The sequence below is a fragment of the Haemorhous mexicanus genome, chromosome 4 (assembly GCF_027477595.1).
Source record: "Haemorhous mexicanus isolate bHaeMex1 chromosome 4, bHaeMex1.pri, whole genome shotgun sequence".
NCBI classification, from domain to species: domain Eukaryota; kingdom Metazoa; phylum Chordata; class Aves; order Passeriformes; family Fringillidae; genus Haemorhous; species Haemorhous mexicanus.
Window position 1 is genome coordinate 62430530 of NC_082344.1, and position 24855 is coordinate 62455384.

Below are 24855 nucleotides of genomic sequence, written 5' to 3' on the forward strand. Positions count from 1 at the left end.
AAGCTGCAGAAAATATTGATTTGCTGGAGACAAAGACATTTTAGTTTACTTTTGGGTTACTAATTTTGCTCTAGTGTCAAAAAGACATGTGCCTTTCCCATTATTTGTTTCAAGCATTCCTGACTCTGTAGTTTATCAGGATGCCAAGAGGCAAAGCTTGCAAGCAGAAATAAAACATAGCAATGATGGAAAAACAGAGTGAGTCTGTATGGGGGGGTAAGGGAGCTCATGAAAGAAGATACAAGCTCCAAGTACATGCTTCATGTAATCCTTGTCATTTTGTATCTTTGTTTAGCTGTGAAATCTGTTATACCAACTACTACTGGTTTGTTTCCTCAGATGAAAAACAACGAATATAATTTTTAAGTTCCCTGACGAGTTGACGTGCAGATTTATCACAGTCACAAGAAAGGGGCACAACAGACCGTAATGGCAAGACGTGTAGCTGACAAAACATCAACTCTCTGAAGGCATCCTAAAGTGATATAAATCTTCCATTCAAATGAAGGCAATCCTTACTGAAATCATACCCTAAACTGGCATGAATCAAAGGTCTACAATGAAACATCACAATGTTTTCAAAGCTTGAGAATTAATGTAACATTGTCCATTTCAGTTTTTTATTTTTCCTTGGGAGTAAGAAATTAAGCAAATACATGGCAGAGTATAGCACACAGCAATTGTAGTGTTTCCCACCATTTTTATGGATTCCAATAATTCTTTCAAAATTTGCATGCTTTGTGTCTAATACAGCAAGATGTTCCTCCTGCTTGCTCTAACTCCATTTCTCTTCTCTCACAGAGCCTGCAGAGCCTGGGTGAGGCTGGCTGCAGCCTGGAAGAGTTCACAGCTTGGAGTTCGGGTTGTGAACTCACACAGCCTGTAATCCTTTAAGCCTTGCATCCCACAGAAGAATTAAGGATGAGGAAGGCTGCAGCTGTGGATGTCGGAGAGGGGAGAAAGGGTGAATGTGGGGAGCTGAGCAGGAGGCCATGGGCCATGCAGGTAGCTGGTGAGTGCTGCTGGGCAGCATTTGCTAATTGGGAGGGCTGGCAGAATCTAAAGGGCTAAGCCAGGCCAGAAGGGAAGCGTGGTATTGAGTGGGATGAGGAAGGGCAGAGCTAGGCAGGGCGCACAGTGGCAGAGGACAGGGAAGGACTCAAGGGTTGTAACCCACAGAAAGCAGGGCAAAGTGGGCAGGCATTGGCCTAAAGGGTAGAGCTGGTTCAATTTTGGGATGCTGGCAGAATGCTGGATGCTGTCAGTCTGACAAGTTCTTGGCAAAGGGTGTATGTAAATCACTTTTCTCCACAGCCCTGGTGCAGAGAAAGCATGCTGCTCCTCTCCCACACTTCCATGCACCCTTCTCTCCCTAAACAAACATCCAGATGAAGACTCAACACAATATAAGAGGACCTTATACCTTGTAATTTGTCCTTTTTCTTTTTTGAGAGGTGGAAAGTTATGATTTAAGTCTCTTCAGAGAATACTATACCTAGCTGGACTCCAACTAATGAAAAGGGCTATTTATCTAATAGACCTTTAATCACAAGCTGTACTTAAAAATCAATTACATGATACAACCATTACAGTTAAGCTCTAAATCTCACGTATCTTCCTGTTATCTGAGGATTTTCCTCTGAGATACCAGAGATGATTGATACACAGCCAGATTTTCAAATGCTCACCACAGAGTATGGGTCAGGTTTTGTTCTTCCAGCTGTTACTGTTTTGGATGCTTACACAGGAGGTTTTCAGAGGCCTTATCACCTACTGTGCTGTGGTTTGAAAGACTGCTTCCTCATTTATGTGAGCAATTAGGGTTCAGCTGCCTCGGGAACCTGACCACAGCTTTAAGTGCTGACATAATTTAAAAGTTTTGGCCACAAAGAACAGAGCTAGAAGGAATTCTGATTAAATTTGACCCAATCACACTAAAAAGGCACTAAGGACCACAGATAGAAGATGATGCATTCCCTCAAGGACAAGTTTTCTTGATGTCTCTGAGCTTGCCAAGACTCCATCCTGTTTTCACACATTGTGCCTCCTGAATGTGACTGTGTTCCACATGCAGGCAGTGCACAGACCAGCACGCCCTTCGTCGTGCCCACAGGAGGCTGCAGCTCAGCTAGCCCAGGCACAGCTGGCATTTGGATGGCAGGGACACAAGAGGGAAAGGGCTGCAAACTGCTGCAGTATTTCCCACTTTATAGCTGTCTGCCTCTACCTGACATGCAGTTAGCAGAGAAGAAACATCAAGGAAAGGTCACCAGCTGCTCAGAGCAGTTTCAGGTCAGACACATGCTCGGGGTTGCCAGCAATGTAACGGGAGGCAGCTGAAGAGGTCATGCTTCCATTTACCATCTCACAGTGACAAGCTCTGACATCCTAACTAGGTGCTACTCAGACAATACATTTTCAGTACCCAATATGATATAAATAACCTTAACTCAATCACTTCCAGGCACCTTAGACAAGTCATTTATTTCAGGCTAGATCCCAATAGTACAGAGAAACTCAGAAACGACTGGAAAGCTTTCTTATATTGATAGCAACATCTATGAAAATAAACAGGAGATCTGTCATACATAGATAATACTAATCATAAAATAGGTGTTGGCTTAGTCTGCTGAAGAAATGCCTCCATTAGTAGTGTTGGCTTGATTCAGGTTCAATTTTTGTCTGAAAGACAGTATCTTTTCCCCGTTACTTCAGTTTCATGTCCTTGTTTATGCACATAGACATTTCTCATCCAGTAGTACTGTGGTAGTCTACCATAAATGGTAGAAATCACTTTTATCATTTGTATCCCATCACTTGTATAAATTAGTAACCCAGGAGAAAAATCTAAATATCTTTGGCTCCAGCAAGTGAAGATTTTTTAGAGCTTCATTCCACGCTCTTCTCATCTGCATTTTCACATTCTCTTTGAGCTCCTACAGACTATTCCATCCTTGCAGATATCTATCACTATAGCCATATGCCTTCACTCTGCATTTTAAAATCAGTCAGTGAGTCAGTGCGGTCAGTAGGACTTGGCCTTTCTGGTTTAACTCTGAATGGAAGCAAGGGAATCAAACTCACCATATTGTCTCATTAATAGTATTGGGCACTCACAGCCCATTATCTGGAAGGAATATCTTCTTCTATTTAGAGCAAGGTTCATGCAAAGCTTAAGACAGGCACTGTAATTCTCCTTGTCAGACTCACTAATTTAACACATTCGTCTATTGGTCAAGGTGCTCTGTTTTCCCCAAGCCTCTTCTTGTTCCTCTTTGATACCTGGCTTAGGGTGCCTATGACAACTACAACAAGAACTTGGAAAAGAGCCTTTCTCTGAGCTCTGTACCACTCCATTTTGGGCTGTGCCTTTACATATCCTCTCACTGAACAAGCTAAGATTAGCTCTGTTCAGGATAACTGTTCTGTGTGCAGCCAGTGTAGCAACTTGTTCTTTGATGTGCATTGCTAGCAAATGCCCTGAGCTGAAATGCAGGTAGATTTCAGCAACACCGAATACTGCCTGTGGGAAAACTGTTCGATGTTTGGCCAGGCTTCAATTAGCAATGCAGAGTGGTGCCATAGCTATAGCCTTGATTTGTTTCTGCCTGCAAAAAGGAGACTAACTGCCTTCTCCATCAGTTTTTTTTTACGGATTTCCAAGGAACCAGCATAACCTTGGATGTCCAGTAAAAATTCTTGCTTTGTCTTGCAATGCATTTGTGATGCTGAATAACAGAGGGTGTAGTAACAGAGGCAATAATCATGTTCGTATTTTACTGTTGCAATAGAGGAACCACATTAATACACCAAAGTTGCAAATAAAAATTAAAAGCACAAACAGATCTGCACAAGGCAGAAGGAAAGCACAGCCTTTGAAAGCGTATGCTACTGTATTGCAACCTGTAAGAAAAACACTTCTCATTTTACCAGTAAATCACTGGCCTTTGGGAACAGAGAACACTTAGGAACATAGATAACAACCCTAAAGGAAATGCTAAACCCATCAGGAAATAAGGACACCTCTCGAGAGGAGCAAAACAAGATTTATTTTTTTTTCAAAAGCAAACCCGCCTGATCTCGAACCAACCCCAGAGGCAATGGCCAAGGGGAGATGGCACGGCCATGCCCGAGGCGGCGAGGCGGGATGTGCCTCGGCGGAGCCGGCCACGGGTCCCGGCGTGGCGGAGCACCTTGGGGGCCGGGAACAGGGCGGGAGCCTGCCCGGGCTGCAACAGGTCACCGACCGCTGCGCACTCGCAGGCTGCGGGCTCAGCCTGACCCGCTCGGCTCCGCGACAGCAGCACGCAACCTATCACTCGCTCCAGCTCCACTCGCCCAGCACATCCCGCCGGGGTTAAACCCCTCACGCTCCTCCTCTTCCTCCCCCCACCATCCCGGCCTCTCGGGGTGGTCCTGCAGCCCCGGCCCGGGGCAGAGCCCGCCCTCCATAATCCATGCGCGGGCGGCTCCGCCACCACGGATGCCGCGGCGCTCTGAGGCGGAGCGGGCTGGGCTGTGCTGCGCTGGCCGTGCTCCGCCGTCTCCGGCTTGCTGTCCCCTTTCGACCGGTGAGTGCTGCCGGCGGGGGCGTACGTGCGGAGGGGTCCCGGGCAGCTCCGGCGGGGCCGTGCGGGGCAGCAGGCGGGGATGAGGCTCCTCCGCCTTCTCCTACTGCGGGCGGGAGGTCGTGGCCGGGAGAGCGCGGTTCCTTCCCTCGCGGGAGAGCGGCGGCGGACGGGGAAGCTCCGTGAGCCGAGTGAGGGGGGGGCGGGTGGCCGTCGAGCGAGGCGGGTTCCCGAGGGAATGGGGCTGCCGGCGGGTAGGGATCCCAGGGGGCTCAGCAGAGGCTGGGAGAGCGACCTGTGGGAGCGGCAGGATGCAGGCGCCCTTAGGGTGAGGTGGGCGCAGAGGAGCGGCCGGCGGGCAGGTCGGTGCTGCGGGGGGCTGGGGAGCGGGATGGCGGGAGAGACGGGTTTGGCCGCGAGGAGGGGGCTGCGGCACGGCGGGGGGATGCGGCCGGTCCGCGGGGAGCCAGGGCGGGTCCGCTCGCCGAGCAGAGCGGGGCGGCGGGCATGGGGTGCCCATTCGCTCCCGGGTCTTGTGTGGCGGCGGCGGCTGGGGACAAGTCGGGGACAGCTGTGAGCCACCGGCAGATGAACGGAGGAGAGTGGCGGGAGCTGGGCGGGGAGAGCCACGGAGGTCTCCGGGAACAGGGGAAGCCGCTCCACGGGAAGAAGGAGGAGGAGGAGGAGGAAAAGGGCGGCCGCTGAGGGCACCTGCCCGGGGCGAGGCGGGCGGTGGGGGTTGTCTGAGCCGCCTCGGGGTGGCGGACGGGGCTGTGCTGTCCTCGAAGTCGGCTTGTCAGGGGCGGGGGGTTGGGGGGCAGGGAGGCGACCCCCAGCCTTGGCTCTGCGGTGGATGTGAGCGGGGAGAGGGCCCGTGCGCTCCTGCGGGCTCGGCACGGCGGCGCTGCGGCGGATGCCGCCCGCCTCGGAGGAGTTCCCTGAGGCGGTGCTGCCGCCGGCTGCTCGCTGTGTACCTGGGCAGATCGCGTCTGCCCACCCCGGCTGGCCAAGCGTCTCCTCAGCAGAGGTGAGCTCTGCAGTGAGCCGGGAACCTCATCCGAGAGCTCGAGAGAAGGGGCAGTGTGGTAGTAAACATGGGCTGTGTCTTCTGCACACAGATGCAGAGGAGCCGGTAAAGAAACTACCACATCGGTCGGTATTCCAGCAGAGGCAGAGCTGCGGTACCCGCGCTCCTCTGCAGTTTGCAGATAAGGACGAGGCAGCCTGTTAGAGGAAGAGGTCTCTACTGTGTAAGTAATTGGAAAGAACGTGAAGGAAAGGTTTGGTCTCAGCTGCTAGTGAGAAACGTGCGTCGTGTTGCAGTACCTTGCAATCGGGACGCGTACACAGCGCTTATCAGTTCACACTTCCCAAAAACTGCCTGTTTATGGGCTGGACTTACCGTGTTTTACAATTTTCTATGTGATGCTGGAAAGTAATTTAACAAAGAATGATCTATGAATACTGGGGTAAACGCACCACTTAGAATCAAGTTAAATAAATTATTTGGTTAGTGAAATTGTACTTTAAATATTTAAGCAGTCAGCTGAAAATCAGACCTGCTTATACTTGGGGGAAGGTATCTCACCTGGAATTTTTACAGGTGTGCTTCTGCTTGCAAATGGTTTTGACTTGTAAAACAGAAGAATTTTTTGATGTTGCTTTTTTTGTTCAAAGCAAACTGGATTCTGAATATTCAGTTTTTCCTGATTCAGTCCAATGTTTCACTTACTTACTCGATTTGAACATATAGCAGGCAAGTCAGATGGGTACCAAGGCTGCCTTGTGTGGAAGATGCTATTTGTTCAGTTTTTCTCAGTGCTGCCAAGCTCTATTCTGCAGTCCCTGGTGTTTATTATGTTTATTTGCTTCTCAGTCCTCCTATGGCAACAGGTTGTAATTGTTAGTAGGCCTAGGCAGATTTTGTAACAGAAAACTATACCTTTTTAACCTGCCAGTGTCTAACTTGGCTTGCTTGTGGATCTCTTGAATGGGAAGGTGGTGGTGTGGGTTTGGTTGTGGTTTATTTATTTATTTATTTATTTTTCTTCCCTGTACTTAGGAGTTTCAGTCTGCCTGCAACTCTTTTGTGCCTGTTTTCATTTCACTTCTGGTGGTTGTTGGCATGGTGGACAGGGGTTATGGACTTGGATTTTCAAATGTGTGATTGAAAAAATGTAACAAATGTACTCAGAACCTCTGTGTGGGCTTCATACGGACAACTGCATCTACCACCATCCCAGCCCATCCCGGTTCACTGCCAGCAGGCACCCCCATTGAGCTTTAGCAGTCTAGCCCCTGGCTGATTGAATTTCAGTTCACGGGGTTAATCATGGTTGCATCAGTGCACTGCAGTGCTGTATTTGCATGGATTGGGGTGTTAAACAGAAGGAGGCCAGTCCCATTGGAACAAAGAGCTGCACATCATGCTGCCTCTGAGCTCTGTTATTCACAGTTGGTGTATCATGGAAGTTGCTGAACTAAAGCATCTAGCTCTGTCTCCTCTTCCCTTGTTAAACTTAAAGCAGAGGTTGGTTTTGGAAAATACTTTTAGTAAGAGGATAGGTTATATCTGAGATGATAATGCCACTGCATGTTTGAGTGATGGTGTTCTCCACAGGTAGTGTTTAAAATCAGGAGTTATGCTTAGTAGCATGTACATATAGAATATTAGTGTCAGCCATAGAATAAAATGCAAAAGCTTGAGTCTCTTCCAAATGGACATTTGCAAGGCACACATAACAATGAAAAGCTTTGATTTAATTTAACTTGTTAAGTGCTTCACAGGATGTGTAGTAATGAAATTGGTAGCTTATTTGATAATTACTGTAAGCATTTCAAAGTTTCACACAGCTTCTTGTCATTCACTGTTTACTTGAACTTGGAGAGAGTTGTACTGGCAGTTCCTGTAACTCATTGACTGCAGTGATGCCACACTGTGTCTGAGGAAATGAGATGCCCACATGCTGCAATGAAGATTAGCATAAACTTCTCTTCAGTTCTCTTTATTTGTGTCACTCCTGTGTATGTTATTTTTGAAGTTTTAAGTATTACAGATTTCAGGGGTAGATTTTTCCTCTTTAATGCTGTTTGTCTGGCATATTTAACTACTAATAAGCTCCCAGCTAAGTTTCTTTTAGATATCAAGAAAAGGAGAATTGCTGGGAGCTTTTTACATCTGAGTTATTTTTAGGTAGGTTGAATACAATTAGATGCTCAGAGGCATCTTAAGTTACAGGTTTAATAGTGTTTCTGCAAGTTCCTGATTATTATTATTAATGCAATCTTGAACATATGAGTGTTTTATGTAGTATAGAGAAGAACTGGTGTCAGTCTGGAGGAGTTGCCCAGTATAGATTGTATATACCCTGTTTGCTGTGATATATGTGCCAGCAAAGGGAGAGGAAGAGAACATGGTCATAATTCTGAATATTTGTTGATTTGCAGGAAACTCACTTGAATTTAATAAAAGCTTGACTGAAGACTGTGTAGAATTGGAAACTTAGTTTTTTCCACTAAAAATTGTTAGTTTTTGCAGTACAGGGAGTGTCCTTGCAATTTCAGTAGTATTCTTGTCTTAAAAATGCCCACTTGGTTAATTAATACATGACTACTTCTAGAAGGTGTAGGGATTGTTTTCCTATATTGGGAGAACATTTAAACTGTATTATTTGCCTGTTTGTGTAATTAGATAGACTTTAAATTGTCTTTAATCTAACATCTTGCAAAAAAAAAAAGTTGTGTGTGTACTTTAGCTTCTTCTGCCCTCTCTCTAATTTAACAGGGCACTACAGAGGGCTTTGCCTTAAGACACCAGTTAGAGAAGTCATCATTTTCTCAATTTCATCTTTCTCAGCCATACCTAACATTTCACTGAAATGGATGCTTTTGCATCTGTTTCCTTAACTTTTGGAGTCAAGGCTCAGTTACCATGTGTGAGCTTTTTCTCCTGGCTCACTGAAGTGTTGCAACTTCAGTACTTCAGAAATCTCCAGAAAACTAAACCTGACTTAGAAAAATTATTGAAATCTCTTTTTAAGGAAAAAAATTGAACTGTTGCCTTTGAGCACCTAAAATCAAGATCCAAACAAGGTTAAGGTGATAAAAAGTCGTTACCATTTAATGAAGGTTCCTCCAGGTGCACAGCACACTGACATGCATGCTGAAATTGCGTTGAAAATGTATATGTGATATATAGGGCTTTTACACTTTTATAAGGTTAGCAAATTAACATAATTGAGAAGAATCCCCAAATAGAAGTACAGTTAATGAAGTAATTCCCCTCTTGGTTTGACCCCCTCTGAAGCCCCCCCTCCTTGCTACTAGCTCTGCCTTGTTTATGTCTAAAACATGAGAAATTGTCTTGAGAGGGTGGCTCGGCCTTGATTCCCAGAAGAAGCAAGATTAGAACCCACCTTCAGGAATTTGACTAATAGGAAAACTACTGGAGTTAGCTAGGAAACTGTATAGCTATACAATAATAGTCCACAGAGCTATGAATATATATATGAGGAATGCATGTAAAAACAAAGGTAATTTTAGCATCAGAACAGTAGTGTATCAGTCTTGCACAATTTTCACTGTTCTGCCATAAAGGCAAAATGATTTTTTTTCATCTGGTTGTGGTCTTGTGATATTTTGTCCTGTAGGTTTCTCAAGATTTGATAATAAACTGCAGTCTAAGCAGTTTTCACTTTTTAATCATCTTTGTATTCAGCCTTATAGCAAGATGTATATATGATAAAACTTCACTAAAAAGTATCTTCTAGGCTGAAGAAAACTAGTCTTAGTAAAACTTTAAAGGAGAAAAATTAATATTTTGGATTTGAACTTTTTGTTTTCTTTCATTAATCTTTAACAGAATATTCTTTTCCATGGTATTATGTGTTCTAAATTACTGTGTGCTTGTGTTGAGCATATTTCAGAGGAGTTGCTAACATCACATTTTTGAATAAAGGTTGGATAAGTGTGCTAATCGTAGCATTATTACGCTTCATTCTTCTTGGTTTTCATAAGCCGTAAGAAAGAAAGCTAGGTTTGAGTGTTCCCTCCTAACTCATTCGAGCAGTGTAGAAACAAAACTGTCTCTAGGTCTTTGATCTGATCTTGTATTTCTTTGTTCCTTGTTTTTCTTGACCTATCCTTTGAGTGCAGCACTGACTACTAAACAAGCTTGCAATATGTTTTTGACTTCTTGCAAGGTCTGGCTTTCAGAAAGGTAGCTGGTGTTTAACCAGAGACTGTAAAGCATGGGAGAGATTAAAGTCTCACCTTACTGCAGGTTTTAAGTCTCTGTCTTCAGCATCTCTTGGAAGTACCTTGGAAGTCAAGGTGTTGGTGTAGCATTGGGCTGACTGAAGCCATGAGGTCTTTGTGTTATTTTGCTGTCATTCTCGCTGGTGAATGGTCTGAATACCAAGGTGGAGATTGAAAGCTTTTCTCTTGGGCAGTGCTGCTGAAAAGGGCAGCAGAGGCCCAACTGTGCTTGGGGAAGGCAGTTGGTGCTCTCTGGGTAGAAGTGATGTCTTGTCATGAGCAGTGTGCTCCCACATGGCCCTGCCAGTGGCACTCTGGGGGATCAACAAAGGTGTCCCAAAGAGAAGCAGGGCTGATGGGTGGGAAGGTCAGTGCGGTGCTCACTGGCACACTCATCAGGTATGTGCAGCTTCCAGAACCAGAGAATGGCAACAGCTTCTCTGTCGCCTTTTATTTGGTTAGTTTTGGTCTGTTTCCTCAGAGACTGCTGTTGCATGCTGAAGTGGAGTCATCTCACCTGGCTTCTTGTAGATCAAGACATGGTCACTTAATTTGTTAGAAGGCCAGGGGTGTTTCTGTTTACGTTTCTTAAGTAGTGGTAGATTAAGCTGCTGTGATTTTGTAGATTCAGAATATTCTTAAACATTTTTAACCATCCAAAGTCACTCAGCTTTAGCAAGCTGTAAATAAAAATTGTCGACTTCTCCAGTTCCCAAGGAAAGCTTTGAGATAGCTTGAATTAATAGAAAGTAATTGCTGACACCCTTTGTCATCTGTGAGGAGGGTGATGTCTTGTTGGTTTTGGATTTTTTTTTTTGTTTGTTTGTTTTGGTAACTTTTCAGTGATGTGTAATTTTTTTCTTCAATCTTGGAAAACAGTTAAGAGTATCTAGGATTGAAGGTTTTGCTAAAAGGTGTAAATTATAGAAATACAGGGCATGACTTGTGTCATCAACTACAGAACCATCAGGTGGTAATTAAATGCACTGTGTAATTGTTGTGACATGACATATTGTACTTAGTCAGAAGCGCAATTCATGCAATGCTCCTTTAGTTTTGTTTCCCTTGGAGCTGTATAGACGTTCTCTTTGTTTTCAAAAACTCACTGACCTGGAACTGTGCATAATTCTTTTTCCACCTCTTTCAAGTACAATGTATGTAGTATAACATATTATTCGCAAGCCTCAAAATGTTTTTCTTCCCTGTCCTGTCAGGCTCACTTTTGCAGCTGTTGATATGTTCAATTTCCACAGAAGATTGCAGGTTGTCTTGCACTTTCCTATTTGCTTGCACATGTGTTAATGAGCTGTTTATTCTTTTTGCCAGTGATGGTGTGCTGATTCATTTTCATGAGAGACTGCTGTTTCACTCTGAAGTAAAAATACATTTAAGAATTGAAGGTGTGAGAGTGCACCAGCATTGTCCTGGCTAGAAAGCTGCTCCTCAAGTGAATGTATTGAAGATTTCTAGACTTGGTTGGACAAATACCTCTACCTCCAATTTTATGAATACTGCTCGCTATGGCTGTGGAACTCTGTTTGCTGCTGCTGCTGTTTTGTGGAAGTACAATTTCAGAGGTACAGCCTATATACAAACCACCTCCTGGAACTTTGGATTTTGGATTTGTACCAGCCAAGACCTATGATACAGGTGCATACCACGAACCTGGGGCAATAGGAATTTTGTTTAAAATAGTACATGCATTCCTGTACTTGGTGCAGCCAAATACCTTTCCCCAAGGTAAGCAGATAAACTACTTCTGTTTAAAATACAGATTTGTTATTGATGTTGTTATATTGATTTGTTACATTGATACACCCTATCATAGATACCAAGGCCATAATCAGGACGTGAAATATGTGAACGGCTTTGTAAGTAGCATGTGCTACAACTTGGAAATCTGTACAGTTGTGTATAAGAGAATATTTTTCTGCTAAGCATAATGGGGGTTGTTAATGAAAATGAAATGTTGGTGACCTTTCACAGAACTTTGCTTACATATCTCAGAGCTGTCACTGATGGATTTGAGGCTTGTTTTCTTAACTGAAGCAGCATGAGATAGAAGTAGAGGATAAGCTGCTTTGTATTTACCATTAAATCCATAAGAGACAGCTGAGTTTTTCACGTTGTGATAAGCAGTCAGTGGTTATAACATTATAAGATTTAGCCCAGGAAAAAAATTTTAAATAAATTTAATTTGTTTTCATATATGTTCATCCATGGTCAGGTTTTATGTAAGAGTAGTTCCATTACACAGCCATGTGTAGTTTCTTGTTCCTTTGAAAGCTGTCAGGTTAAAACTTGAAATTGCGCATGTTTTAATGAGACTTTTTTTTTCCCTTTGTTTCTTACTAAACTGTCACTTCTAAAGGAAGGGAGAAGTGTTTGCAACCTTATTGAGGTTGCATTGATTAACAGGTGCTTTTGGAAATTGTGGATTTGTTAGTCTTATCAACTTTTCAACATGCTTTTTGTTTCACTTAGCTCTTAAAAGTGCTAATGCTTCTGTGTAATACTGGCATTTAAAATTGTATCAAGGTGAACCTTTAATTAGCTGTAAGAATGGCTTTGGTTTGAAACTGAGTCCTTCTGGTGATTTAGCTGCAACTGTGTATAAAAGATGTTTATATTATTTTGTAAAACAGCTTTCAATTTATAAATTTAAACTTTTTGTAATATAGAGCCTTAAATTCATTAGACTAATGGATCACATATGTGTATGATATCTGCTGTTTGCATGGATTTTTTTACATTTATTCATGCATCTCTGACATAACTTTAGAAGAATGAGCTCAGGTGAACTTGAATGAATGAATTCTATTTCGGCAAGTGCTGAGAATCCCAGGGGTTAACCAACAGAATAATTACTCTGCAATGGGCCAGAAAAAATGGACTTTCTGAAAACAGGCCAGAAAAATGGCCTGTTTTCCTGCAGGATGTGTCTTTTGAGCAGATCTTGCACAAGGTGTAATGAGGGCAGTTGCATGAAGGTGACAGTAATCTCACTTTTAGGAGGCACTGTTTCCAGATACTTCTTCTTTTGCCTCTTTCCTTCTGTTAAATGAACAGGTGAACTATTTGTGTCTCTGTGAGACCTGATGGTGGGGATTGCCATCTGCATACAACTCCTAGAAGCAGGCCTCCACTCTGCCAGAAGCTCTGCTTGAATATTTTGTTCTCTTATGCTTGTGGAAACTTAATTTCACTAAGACATTTAGTGTGTTTTTATATTACCAAGAATTTGGTCTGTAGTCTTGTATGTCAAAATTAATATCTTATGTCCTAAGCATGTGAATAATTAGTGAGTATAGACTTTATGGTCAAGGGTATTTTCTGGGGGTACTGCTCGTAATAAGTTCTACATCAAGTTGGTATTATGAACTCCAGCATTAAAGAAGTAAAGAATTTTTTCTTAGCTTGTAAGCTTTGAACATCTCATACTTCTCTTTACTTTCTTGAAGTCTCCTTACTTTTTGCCAAATCAGGTATTTTTAGAACTTTGCCTTTGTTATTTGCATTAAGTGAAGTCATGTTCCCATGGCCCCGCATACTTCACTGCGAAACACAGATTTGGCGGATCATGTTGGTTTGAGTCATACCATTTAATTGGCTAATCCCCATAATCTCTTTTGCCATATGTTCTATTTTCATAATACATTCAGTGTATTAATGGTGCAGTTACATATTTAAAATGGTTGTTTTGTTTTGTGTGGGTTTTTTAAATTGAAATAGATTTAACTCTGATTCAGAGATGAAAATAAACATGATGACAAATGGGCACAGAAATCGAGCCTTTTGATGTTTCTATTTCAGACTTCATGGTTTTGATGGGACTGGTGCTTTAGAACAGTTAGCTTCAGGTTGATGCCCCAAAGCATTGCATATAACCACAACATAGAGAAGTATCATTTTTGTATAAGCGTTAGCAGCAATCACTTAGACCTTTGATCTTAGTAGTCTTATATTTTTTCCTAATACTTGGAAGTACTCAATGTTTGGTTTTCCAAGGTATTAGTACTCTTACCTGGGAGGAGGAGAAGTGATAGGATTGTCTAATTGCATGTAGATACTCCTGCCTTTGTAAGTCAACTTCTGATAGTGCTCTGATGGATAATATTCATACTGCTTCAGTCCAAAGTATGCCTTTATACTTAATACTTTTGTGCTTTATACTGTATAAATATATACTATATATTTATACATATACTATATGCTTTATGCTTTATTATTATGCTATGATAAAAAAAGATATTAAGTACGTGAGAGTCTTTGGGAAGCGTTAATTGCATGCTGCTAAGACTCGACAGCTTAAAGGGATCACTTAAAGAAAAAATCAGTCAAGAAATATTTTGTGAGATGGTTTTCTTCCAGTTACATCTAGATAAGTAATTATTTATTCCCTTCTAAATTTGTTCATGCCGTCAAGTTTATGGAAATATAACTTTAATCTAAGTTTAGATTTAATAAGTAAATTATTAATCAGATTAAATATAGCTCTCATGTAAAATACAGTAGTAGAACCAGGGCAAGGGACTGTAATGCCTTTAAGATTGTTTTAAATTGCTGAATCTTTAAGACCAGCACTGTGCTCTTTGGATATGGCAAGAAACTAGCTCAGAAGAGGTGAATTAGGATATCTGATTGCAGTGCTTCAGTGAGTCTAAATGGATTCTGCTTTGAATTCCACCAGTCAAATATTTTAATACTCATTACCAGGTGATGTACTGCTGTAAATGGGAATGAGTTAGCCCTTATTCAGGGAAGCAGCCTCCACTTTGAGTTAATGATTCACTGGAGTGGAAAAGGCTGGTCACTGGTTTGCTACCTGAGGCTCAGTCGGTGACTTTAATCTCAGCGTGCCTTTGTTCCTCCGTGATAATGATTGTGCTGCTGCTTCTTTTGTTGAGGACTGTTTAAGATTTAGGCATCATTTTCATTCTTGTTAATAACACCACTTAAAGAGATGATAATAAGAAAATTACAAGTTCCTCTATCACTTAGCTAAGAAGGAGGATGTCTAACAAAACGAATAATCAGTTTTTCTTACATAAAAATTCTCCTTAACTGTACCATTGATTTATTGATAAAGTTGTCACTTCATGGTTGTGAGATGGTGCATGTCATCTCTTGTGTTGGAAACCATCAGAAATGAACTTGGTATGGACAGGGTATGGCCAGTATGATGCTGTGGTTGCTGTGAATTATCATAGTTTTGTCTTTGTTCCCATGGAAACAGTTGTTAGTTGCAATAAGAGAATGTTAATCTTAGTTTCCAGTTTCCAGCAGGCTGTGCCCAACAAATCTTTGGCTTCATGACTTGTGTCTTGTAACAAAAAAATGAAGCCTTTAAAAAGGAAAGAAGCTGGGAATGAAGCTCCTACTCCTATTTTTAGGAGAAATACGACAAAAACTTAGAAGCCTGTTTACCTTGCCCCACTGTAGCTGAACATACTGCAGAACAATTTTACCAGTTAAGTTACAACTGCTTTTCTCCAGCTTCTGACTTTTACTCTAGGTAAGCATTTCTGCTGAAGTGAGAGTTCAGCTTTAACATAAAAGTCAACTGTTGAATGCAGGTACATTCTGGGCAAAAGATAGTGTGAAGAGTTAAATGTACTGTTTGCTGTGGGGAACAAAAAAAGATGATTTTTAGACCTGGAATAAACCTCTCAGTTCTTTCTGACTGCAAAATCTTGCTTGCTGAACAGTTTTATCAGACTGAGGATCAGAACTTGAATATTTTAATCTCAGGTCTTGTGTCTAACCCCTTTTGGTCTTTTTCTCCTCATCTAGTCAGCCTTTAAAGCAGCTGTAGATTGTGAAGTTCAGCAGGTTAGTCTTTTGTTATCTCAGTAATAAATCACATGAGTGTATTCAGCAATTAAATTATTTCCAGATATTTTAAAGAAGACACCTGTAACTTGATGTGAAAATAAACTGTATCTGTAGCTAGTATAGCTGCAATAGAAAATGCATATGCAAAACCCTTTTGTTTTGGGTAGGTTTGATGAGCTCCTAGGATACTGACTTTTTAAATCTATTGTCTGTGTTGAGGCTCTAAAGCAAGTAGTCAAAACACTTCATCACCCCTTCACTTAAACTTAGTAAGGCAGAATTACTTTGTGTGTGTGTGTGTGTCAAATGCGCTTCTCTGCCTTCTGTAACTAATTCTTCAGTGCTCATTTTTACTTCATTTGTTTCCTCTTAATAATTAGTCTTCCACAGCTCCCCTACAAAGACAGATGCGTATGCCTGGACGTTGGAGCTAAGCTCAGTTATTTGTAGTTCGTAGTCCCTTTTACTTTTAAACTTAAGATTTTTCTCAGGAATGTTGAGCATGTCTGCACAAGGTGAGAGAAATTTGAGAGAGGGTTGTGAGATTGTGAGAGAGGATTGTGCTCTGGCTCTGACTCTGCAGGTGCTACAATCCAGCACCATAAAATTTTGCACAAGTACCTGTAGCCATTATAACGTTTCATAAAAACATAATTTAGGATATCATTTTTTCCAGTTGTGTGAAGTTTCAGTTTTAGTTTGGATGTGATATACTACTTTTTTGAGCTAGTGTTTGATAGCAACCCCCTTGTGCAGGGGGGTTTGTTTTTTCAAAGCTGACATCCTGGAGCTGGGTTGGGAGCACAGGTGGAGCTGATGCAGGAACTGAGAAGCGGGGAAGAGCATTAGAAAGTTAGCTGTTAGATTGGCTCAGTTCTGTTGTCAAGTGACAGTCAGTGCCTTCCCTCCATCCCTCTGGTGTTTTTCCACAGCTGTGAGTAGAGCTGTGGTGTGGATTTAGAATAGTGGCTTAAATGTGTTATTAAAAATGCAGGTGTGACAGGTGTTATATACCGTGGTGGTGGGGATTTGGGATAACAGTGCTCCTTTATTTGGAAATACAGCATATACATTGAAAGAAATTTCTTGTACACAATGTTGGAAATACTGGGGAAGATGGAGCAGCAGGATGATATGAGATAATTTAGCCTCTTCTTTTCTCTGCCCACTCATATACATTTAAGGAAATAGTGTTAAAAAAAAATCACTGCTCATTTTGTGTTGGGAAGTTAAGAGCTGCTCTGCTTGGTGACATGCCCATGTAAGCAAGGAGCAGTCTGAGAACATTTCTGAAGCAGATTTAAGGCTGGCTTTTTAGTTTTCTTAGGCATCAGAAGAGTAATTCTTTTTCCCCTGGTTTATTCAGAATGGCAGAGTAGCAGATTGCTTGTCAAAAGGACTTTCTGTGGGCAGGGAGGAGACAGGGGTTTTAGGGAGGGGAGGCTTATATAGATGATCTGCTGGAGGTTACCACAGAAAACTGCAGTTGTAAAGGTTAAGGCTTTTCTGATGCCTTCCTGCCCACTTCTTTTGGATTATGTAAACAAGGAACCTCTTTTGTAGGCAGGCATTTTAGGGAAAATATGGAAGTAATTTTTTAAATCAGTGTAGCATAGTTGATAATCTGAAATTCTTGCTCTTTATGCCCAGCTGGAATTCTTTCTCTACAGTATCCTCAGTGCTTGCCCTGATCTGGTGTAATTCTGCCTGCCAGCTCTGCCTAGGAGAAAAAACATGCTTTGACAGCAATTGGAAAACAACAGTTCAACTTTACAATTTTAACACTTAGGACAGAAGGGAGAAACTAGAAAAAGCAAACCTCAGGTAGGGCTTGAGGGCATTGGGTTACTTTCCATGGGAAGGGTACTTGAAAGTGTCATTAGCACAGATGGTTGTGGTAATTCCTGCAGGGTACCTCAAACAGCCATGCCTCTTGGAGTCTAATAATAATCATAAATTGAAGAGGCTTATTATGTGGTATTCAGCTCCTATTTCTCCAGTCTAAACTACCTTCTCCCCATTCCACATGAGATAGCTACATGATTTCTGTCAGTGGGAGCATCTCTGTCCAGTGGGTTGGGCATGTTCTGTGTGTAATACTGAGAACTCAGGAAACCTTCTGATAGTTATAGCATGGACAGTCCTTAAAACTGTCCTGACCCTGTTCTGTTTGTCTGTGGATGTTAGTGGGAGACACAAGGTATAGCCAGAGGGCTGACCAGCAGCATTCCCTGCTTCAGTGTACAGTGGATAAGTTCTGGATGCAACTAAATCCAGGGGTGCTGACTACAAGGAAGAGAGGGGTGTGAGTACAGGATGGTACTGTGAGTGGACATGGCCTTGTTTGTTTGTCATACTAGAATCTTCATTGGTGGGGTTTGCATATTTTTTTTTAAAAAAGCTGAGGTACTATGTTCTGGAAATGCATATATTTAGATAATTAGCACTACTGTACTTTTACTACCACTAAAAGCATGATAGCTTGTGTGAGACTTGCAGAGCGTACCTGCAGCACCTCCTGTAGTGAGAATTGGGACAGAACAGGTTTTGAATCAGCCGCAGTGTCTGCCACCATGGATGAACCTCTTGGAAAATTACCAGTGGCTGCAGACATCTTTTGGGTTTTCAGGCAGCTCTGCTGAGGCACCATTGATTTTCCCAGCTTAGCAGTGGCTACTACTGGGCTGTTCATCCTGCCCCTTCATTTAATTTTTACAGGCTTAGCTATCCACATAGTGCTGAACCTCACAATCATTTCTAGTTTACAGCTCTGGAACTGATGGGGAGAGAAGGGCAGGGGGGCAGGGGGGGAAATATCACTGAATTTATTGGAATTATGTTTGCACAAGCTTCCAAGGGACTTCTCAGTTCTTTCATCATCTTGGCTGCTATGAAGCATTTTGAGTTAATCATATGAAATACTGTACAGAGACTGCCTGTTACTGGAAAGACAGTCATTTGAGCCTCTCTTTTCTTTGTTACAGACCATTGTAATAAGATAGCACAGCCTAGCACTATTATATTTGTCAGGGGATTTGCTTAGGTGGTTGTTCACAGAAAAATAAACCCCTAAGTCTTGTTCAGTGATGACTTTTTCTTGAATGATGTCAGCTGAAGTAAGGACAGCTTGATGGATCTTTGCAAGGAATCTTTCCACAGTCCTGCCAGTCAATTTTCATTACATTGAAAATGACAATCAGTACTTTTTCCTCTCCCTTTTTCTCACTATTGTTTTTGCTTCTCAAGATGGTCTGTGTAACTTTCAGATTGTAACCAAAGTGATGTCTTTTCCAAGTGAATACACAATATTCAAAAGTTGCTGAAGCAAAATAAATGCGTAAATGTTAATTATACTTTTAACAGTTTTAAAATTTTCCATATATGTATTAAAGCTTTTGAGTATTTTTCTTCCTTTTTCCAAAAGTGAGTTATCTTCATGTTAGAAACCAGGTGCCACAAATGTCAGTGTAGTTTAAGCTGACTAATCTATCAGTATATACATTTTAGTGTAAGCCTGCCAGTCATAAAAAAGCCACACAAACCTACTTTGACACCTTTTTCAATAAACACATAAATTTCTTACCTAAAAACATTTGTGTGATTAAATTATGACTTGTATTGCATCATAACATATAGTCAGATCTTTCTTTTGACAGAAAATACACAAAATTTTTTTAATTTGGTGAACTTCAAAACGTGATTACAGTTGCGAATGTGAATATTGCTACTACTGGCTGTTTATTTCAGCTGAAAGATGCCTGCACCTGTACCGAATAAATCCAAGCATCAGGCCTAATGAGCTCTCTTCAGAGTAGCAATCTTTACTTTTGCTTTGATTTTTGAGTGAAGTAGTGGTCTCTGTAGTACTTTGAAGCAATATGTATGTCCCAGTTATCAAACATATGTGGAAAGTTGTGGCTCTTGCAAAAATGGGGAACTGGAGGAAGGGAATTCTGAGTAGTCTCAGGGAAGCTGCCAGAATGCCAGTCACTGAGGTAATCTGGTCAGCAGGTCTCCAGCATGTCATTCTCAATTAATTATCTGTGTTCATATTTCCAATAATCCAAGTTATGCAAGAGAGGATTTTCTGTGCTTTCCTCAGTTTACAGCAACTCCTGAGGAGATAAAGGAAGAGGAAAAAATGTTGTTCGTACAGTCCAAATATTTACTACTTTGATCAATGTTACAGGTCCATTATGTCCACAACCCAGCCTATCAAGAAGTTGCTCAGCCTGTGCAGCGTGTTAAACCAGAGTGACATACAGTGCACCAAGTAAATCTTTGCCTGTAATCTGTTGTAAATCCTTACCAGATGGTGGCCTAGGGAGAACTTGAGGTAGCTACTGCAAGCAAAGCAAGCCGCAAAAATAGCTGTCATGGCACAAACAATGTGCTACAGAAGTTTTGTTGCCTTCAGAAAAAGAGAGAATGTACTTTCTGTGTGGAGTACTTCTTCAAAGCTTTCAGCTTCATTTTGTGTCTGCGTGATGCATGCAAATTCATTGCAGCCTCCTAAGGAAGGATTTTTCTAAAGGTTTCTCTCTCTTTTTTCTTCTTCCAAAACTTCAGCAAGAACAGAACTTTCTTTGTAGCAAGGAACAACTAGAAAGCCCCTGCAAAGGTTGTTTTCAAAGCAGAAATCTTTCATTCCATGCATCCTGTAACGGTCGATATTGTGACTGTTTCTTTTTTCTTCAAATCTTTTCCTTGGCCAGGCTCTTTAGCATTGTCTGTGCGTGTCAGTGGAAAGCAGAATGTGCCTAAGGAGAAAATGTGACTGTGCTGAAGAGTAACCTCAATTTAATAGCCTCAAGTTTGGGGCAGCTGTGTGGTGTGAGGATTTCCTATGGTGGTCTTAAAGTACTGGTTTGGTCCTCCTAACTACTAACTTGATTTTTGGGAATTGGGGACCTTTTTTGTGTGCGTGAACTAAGTTCATTGACTGTAACTTTTACCTGATCCACTGCTGTATAATTTCAGTAGACCAACATTGTTTTCTGTTAGGAAGGGTGTAAAGGGTGTCTCCTTAATTTCACATTGCAGTAATCTTGGAAGCTGTGGCTGCCATGCAGTTCCCTGTCTTCAGCAGTTTCACCATGCTTACTCCTACCTGTGCTCTGACTAAGGCTCTCCCTGTTAGGCCATTTCTAAGGTTTCAACCCTGCTCATAGCTTTTCATCTCCTCTTTACCTACTTCATATTGGATCTCTGCTCCCTGCTGTCTCCCACGTTGCCCTGCACTGCGTGCAGTTTAATTTAAGGTGCGCTTCTAGGTCTGGTAGCTTGTCTTTTCAGTTATGAATAAAGCAGCATATCCTTTACAAATCTGCCAAGACCTTAAAAATGCATTTATTGTGTTTTTGCTTGTGTCATATTGTGTGTTGTTGAATTTTGTGACAGCCAGAGTGCTGTAGGATAACAATATGTAATTAAAGAATGCAGTCAGAGAATGGGAATGGACAGTGATCATGTTGAGGAGAGGAAACTGCATGCTGAAGGCATGAAGAGGGTGACAAGTCAGATTGCCATAGCAGATGAGAGGCTAAAATACTTAAACAATTTCACATGTACTTGTTGCATTTTGACCTCCATTCAAACAAGTTTTTCTGGGCATTGTGTAATAACAGGTTCTAGGGCTTTATTTTGCACATTAGTGATGAAGTGCAGCAGTGAAGTTCCTTTCTTAATTGTCTTTTTCTCTTGTCCAAAAGGCATGGTGATTTTTTGCTCATTATTTCTTTAATGCACGTGAATAGGTGGTTGAACAGAGAATTTCCTTTCACCACCTCTGTAATGGAAATGGGTGATGTTGTGTGTGGGCTACTGAAGCAAGGGAAGATCTGTGTGTTGTTCAGGAGTTGTGCTCAGAGGGAAGAGGGTCAGAGTTGCCTCTTGAAACAAACAAGAGGGTAGAAGCTGAATCAACCTGATGTTCCCAGTAACTCAATGGAACAAAAAAAAGTCAATTGTATATAGAGAGACTTTGCCTAAAAAGAGGGGGGAGAAATTGTCTAAGGTGGCTGGGGTTTTTTTCTTAGTTCTCTTCTAAGGACAAGGGCTATGTCCCAGGTCTGTCTAAGGAAAATATTGTGAAGAGGGGACTGAAGCGTTTCAATCTGAAGTTGGAAAGGAATAGTCTGGACTATATGAGTGAATGCCTGGATTAGATTCCTTATCTGTGCACCACAGTGATCTCTTACTGTGTGGGAATTTGGAAGATCTCCTTGTCTATGAGACTTCCCACTTGTCCTACACAGTGAGTTTTCTTCCTGCTGTGCACAGAGAGGACAGAGCACATGGGGTGAGCAGAGTGTGTCAGGGCCCTCCCTCTCTGCAGTCACCAGCCAGGCATGATGGATTCTGCACAGCCATTAGCATTCCTGAGCTCTCACCTTGCTCTGTGGTGGAACCAGAGGGAAGTGATGCTGTGGGATTAGGGACAGCAAAGAGTGAGCAGAGCCCTCATGGAGGCAGGGACAGTAAAGGGGACCAAAGGTAACCTTGGGTTACCTTATAAAGGAGACCTCTTAAGTGGGAGCCAAATCTGGCCATGGTAGAGGCTATGGCTTGAGGCTTTGGGGGAACAACCAAAGCCCCATTCAAGTCAAAGCAGGTATTTTAAAATGTCAGTAAACTGAACTTGTTGTAAAACTTACTTTAAGATACCTAGAAGGTTTTTGTCTCTGATAAGTCTGAAAGGCTTGCCTGGTTTTCTTGGCTTTGGAGGAGATATTCATTAGTGACTCATAATTAGGAAAAAAACCCTCAAGTTTGAAGTAATTTTAATTTTTAATGTCAGACTAATTGACCTATATTCAGAGAGGTTCTGAACTGTTCAATGTGTATGTAGTCCATTGACTCTATCTATTATAGATAGACAGGAATGGACTGAAATATTGTTTTATACAAGAGAATGAGATAGGAATAAAGTAGTTACTAATTGATCATTTGTATTATCTACGCAATTCTCCCCTGTGGTTTGGAAAAAATCTTCTTTTAGTGCAATATGAATGCTTCAGTCATAGTTTTCTTATTGGCTTGTTTCAAGACCTTTCAGAATAGAAACCTAATATATTATGTATAATTCCCTAATATATTTATGCATAAAATGACATTAATATCTGGCATAATTTGATTAATGCTGGAGTTGTACTACAGCTGAACTGGCTCAGTGGAATTTTTTGAGTGAAGTGAAAGCATAGCATTCCCAAAGGTTTTACTCCAGCTATTTTCCTGTCACCCAGATTTGAAAAGCTTCCTTGGCAAAAGATTTTATAATTAATTTATGTTAGTATTTAATTGCCAGACAGATTATTTTTAAATCTCTATGATTTTTGCTATCCCTTTCTGTAGAGCAGTTCTAAGAAGTATACTTAGTTATAACCTCGTTTTCCTGCCACAGTAATGAGATATTTGGTCTATAGACACAGTACTCTTGCAATGCAGGAGTTAGTGATTATGTTTTCTTAACTGGAGATCCTCAGAGGTACTTAATATTTCTTCACAAATTGCATTGGTAAATTAAGAGTTCATCTGGCTAGTTAGATTTACTAGGGCAGATGGCATTTTGCATGTGTGATGAGAGCAGGAAGGATTCAGCAAAGCAATAATGTAATTAGCTGTGTAAATGAGCCTCACAAGGTAAATCTCTTTAACCCCAATGATAAAATGTGTTTTGTGCTAAAGCTGTGGATTACTGGTCCTGTGAAACAATGTGTACAGCCAGTCAAGCCAAGATTTCAGGAGTAATCCAGTTAATTTGGAAATACAGGACACCACTTGTTATCATACCTTCCTAACACTTTTATGTTTGAAACAGAAATAGACCTCACGATGGTGCTTTGCCATAATACAAGAGAGAGTTGTGTGGAGTTACCTGAATTGAGTTGTAAATAAAAGCTTTTTATAATGCTAGAGATGAGATGTTCTAGCTCGGGAGGAAAGATGCTTCATAAAAGCAGACCAAAATCCCAGGCTGAATAAAATGTGAGTTGAGCTGTCTTTTCACTGTGCTGCAATGAGCAGTGTAGCCATATGTAGCTTCTTTTTACACAGAAGGTTCCCCCATTTTACGCTTAAGCTCTGCAGTAGTACCTGTGATTATCATCAATGTGCAATAAAACCTGTAGAATCACAATGGTTTGGGTTGCAAGGGACCTTTAAAGATCATCGGAGCAGGGAGGATTTTGGTGCTGTGAATTCACAGCTTGTTGTGCCTACAGGTATGTGAGTAGCTGTTTGTGCCTACAGGTATGTGAGTAGCTGCAGGTAATCTCTCATTCATTCTAACCAAAAATATTTTTATGGGAATATAAATTCCACTTTTCATTTGAAATTAATCAAACGGGGATATGTCTAACCATGTTGATATTGAAAGCTATTGAAACAATAAATTCATGGTAAAGACTGGTCAATCACCGTGTGCTGCCTGGTTAGAAAAACACCCTAGAGTGTCAAGTTACTTCTGAAAAATCATTGCAAAGTAATCTAAGTAGTGAATCTTTATTCAGCAGGGCAGTCTCACATTCTGTAAAATTAAGGGCAAAAAATAGTCTGTGTAGCAGGTTCTTGGGTTGTACATGAAACCTGTACTGTTCTTATTATTAAATTTATTCAAACCATGTGGGAGCCTTTTGTACCAATTTTCAGGCTTTCTTGTTTATTAACCTAAAGATGTTTTACTTTCTGATGAATAAGCTTTAGAGCCTCTAAATTTCAAAAAAAGGTACGAAGTGCTATTTTCTGCATGAGTTTGTTATAATGTATTCAGGTTAACTTTTGTCTTTTTTTTTTTTTTTTTTTGCTCACAGGCTATAAAATACAGAAACAGTATAAATAAAACTGTGAATTAGGAACACTGAGCAATTTAGGCATATCACAAGAAATCAGAGCAAGTTTTGGGTTGTTTTGGTTTGATTTTTTTAAGTATTGTCTCTTCTGCGTGGAGATACTGAAAACCTGATTGGACATGGCCCTGGGTAACCTGTCGGGGGTCACTCTGGCCTGAGCTGGGAGGTTGGACTGGATGATCTGAGAGGTCCCCTCAGTTTCTCTTGAGTAGTTACTTTCATATGCATAATGTGTACCAGCAAAGGTCCATAAATTTGTGTGGGTGTGTGTTTATACAAGTATGTAAAACTTCATGTAACACGTTTGAGGGTTTGGTTTTTTTTAATGTTTAACTTTTTATGGGGAC

General features: G+C 41.4%; 1 protein-coding gene across 5 annotated transcripts in view; it reads left to right on the top strand.

Moving 5' to 3' along the window:
* Positions 1–4430: 4430 nt before the first annotated feature.
* The window catches only part of PROM1 (prominin 1), a 62507-nt gene continuing 42082 nt past the window's right edge, over positions 4431–24855 (top strand). For 4 of the 5 annotated variants that reach the window (XM_059845126.1, XM_059845129.1, XM_059845128.1 and 1 more), the window contains exons 1-2: positions 4431–4571; positions 11151–11564. In XM_059845126.1, the coding sequence (XP_059701109.1) occupies positions 11345–11564 (220 nt within the window). In that variant the 5' untranslated portion in view covers positions 4431–4571; positions 11151–11344. Of the gene's footprint in view, positions 4572–5686; positions 5819–11150; positions 11565–24855 lie in introns of all 5 variants that reach the window. The other variant, XM_059845127.1, reaches the window with a different exon arrangement.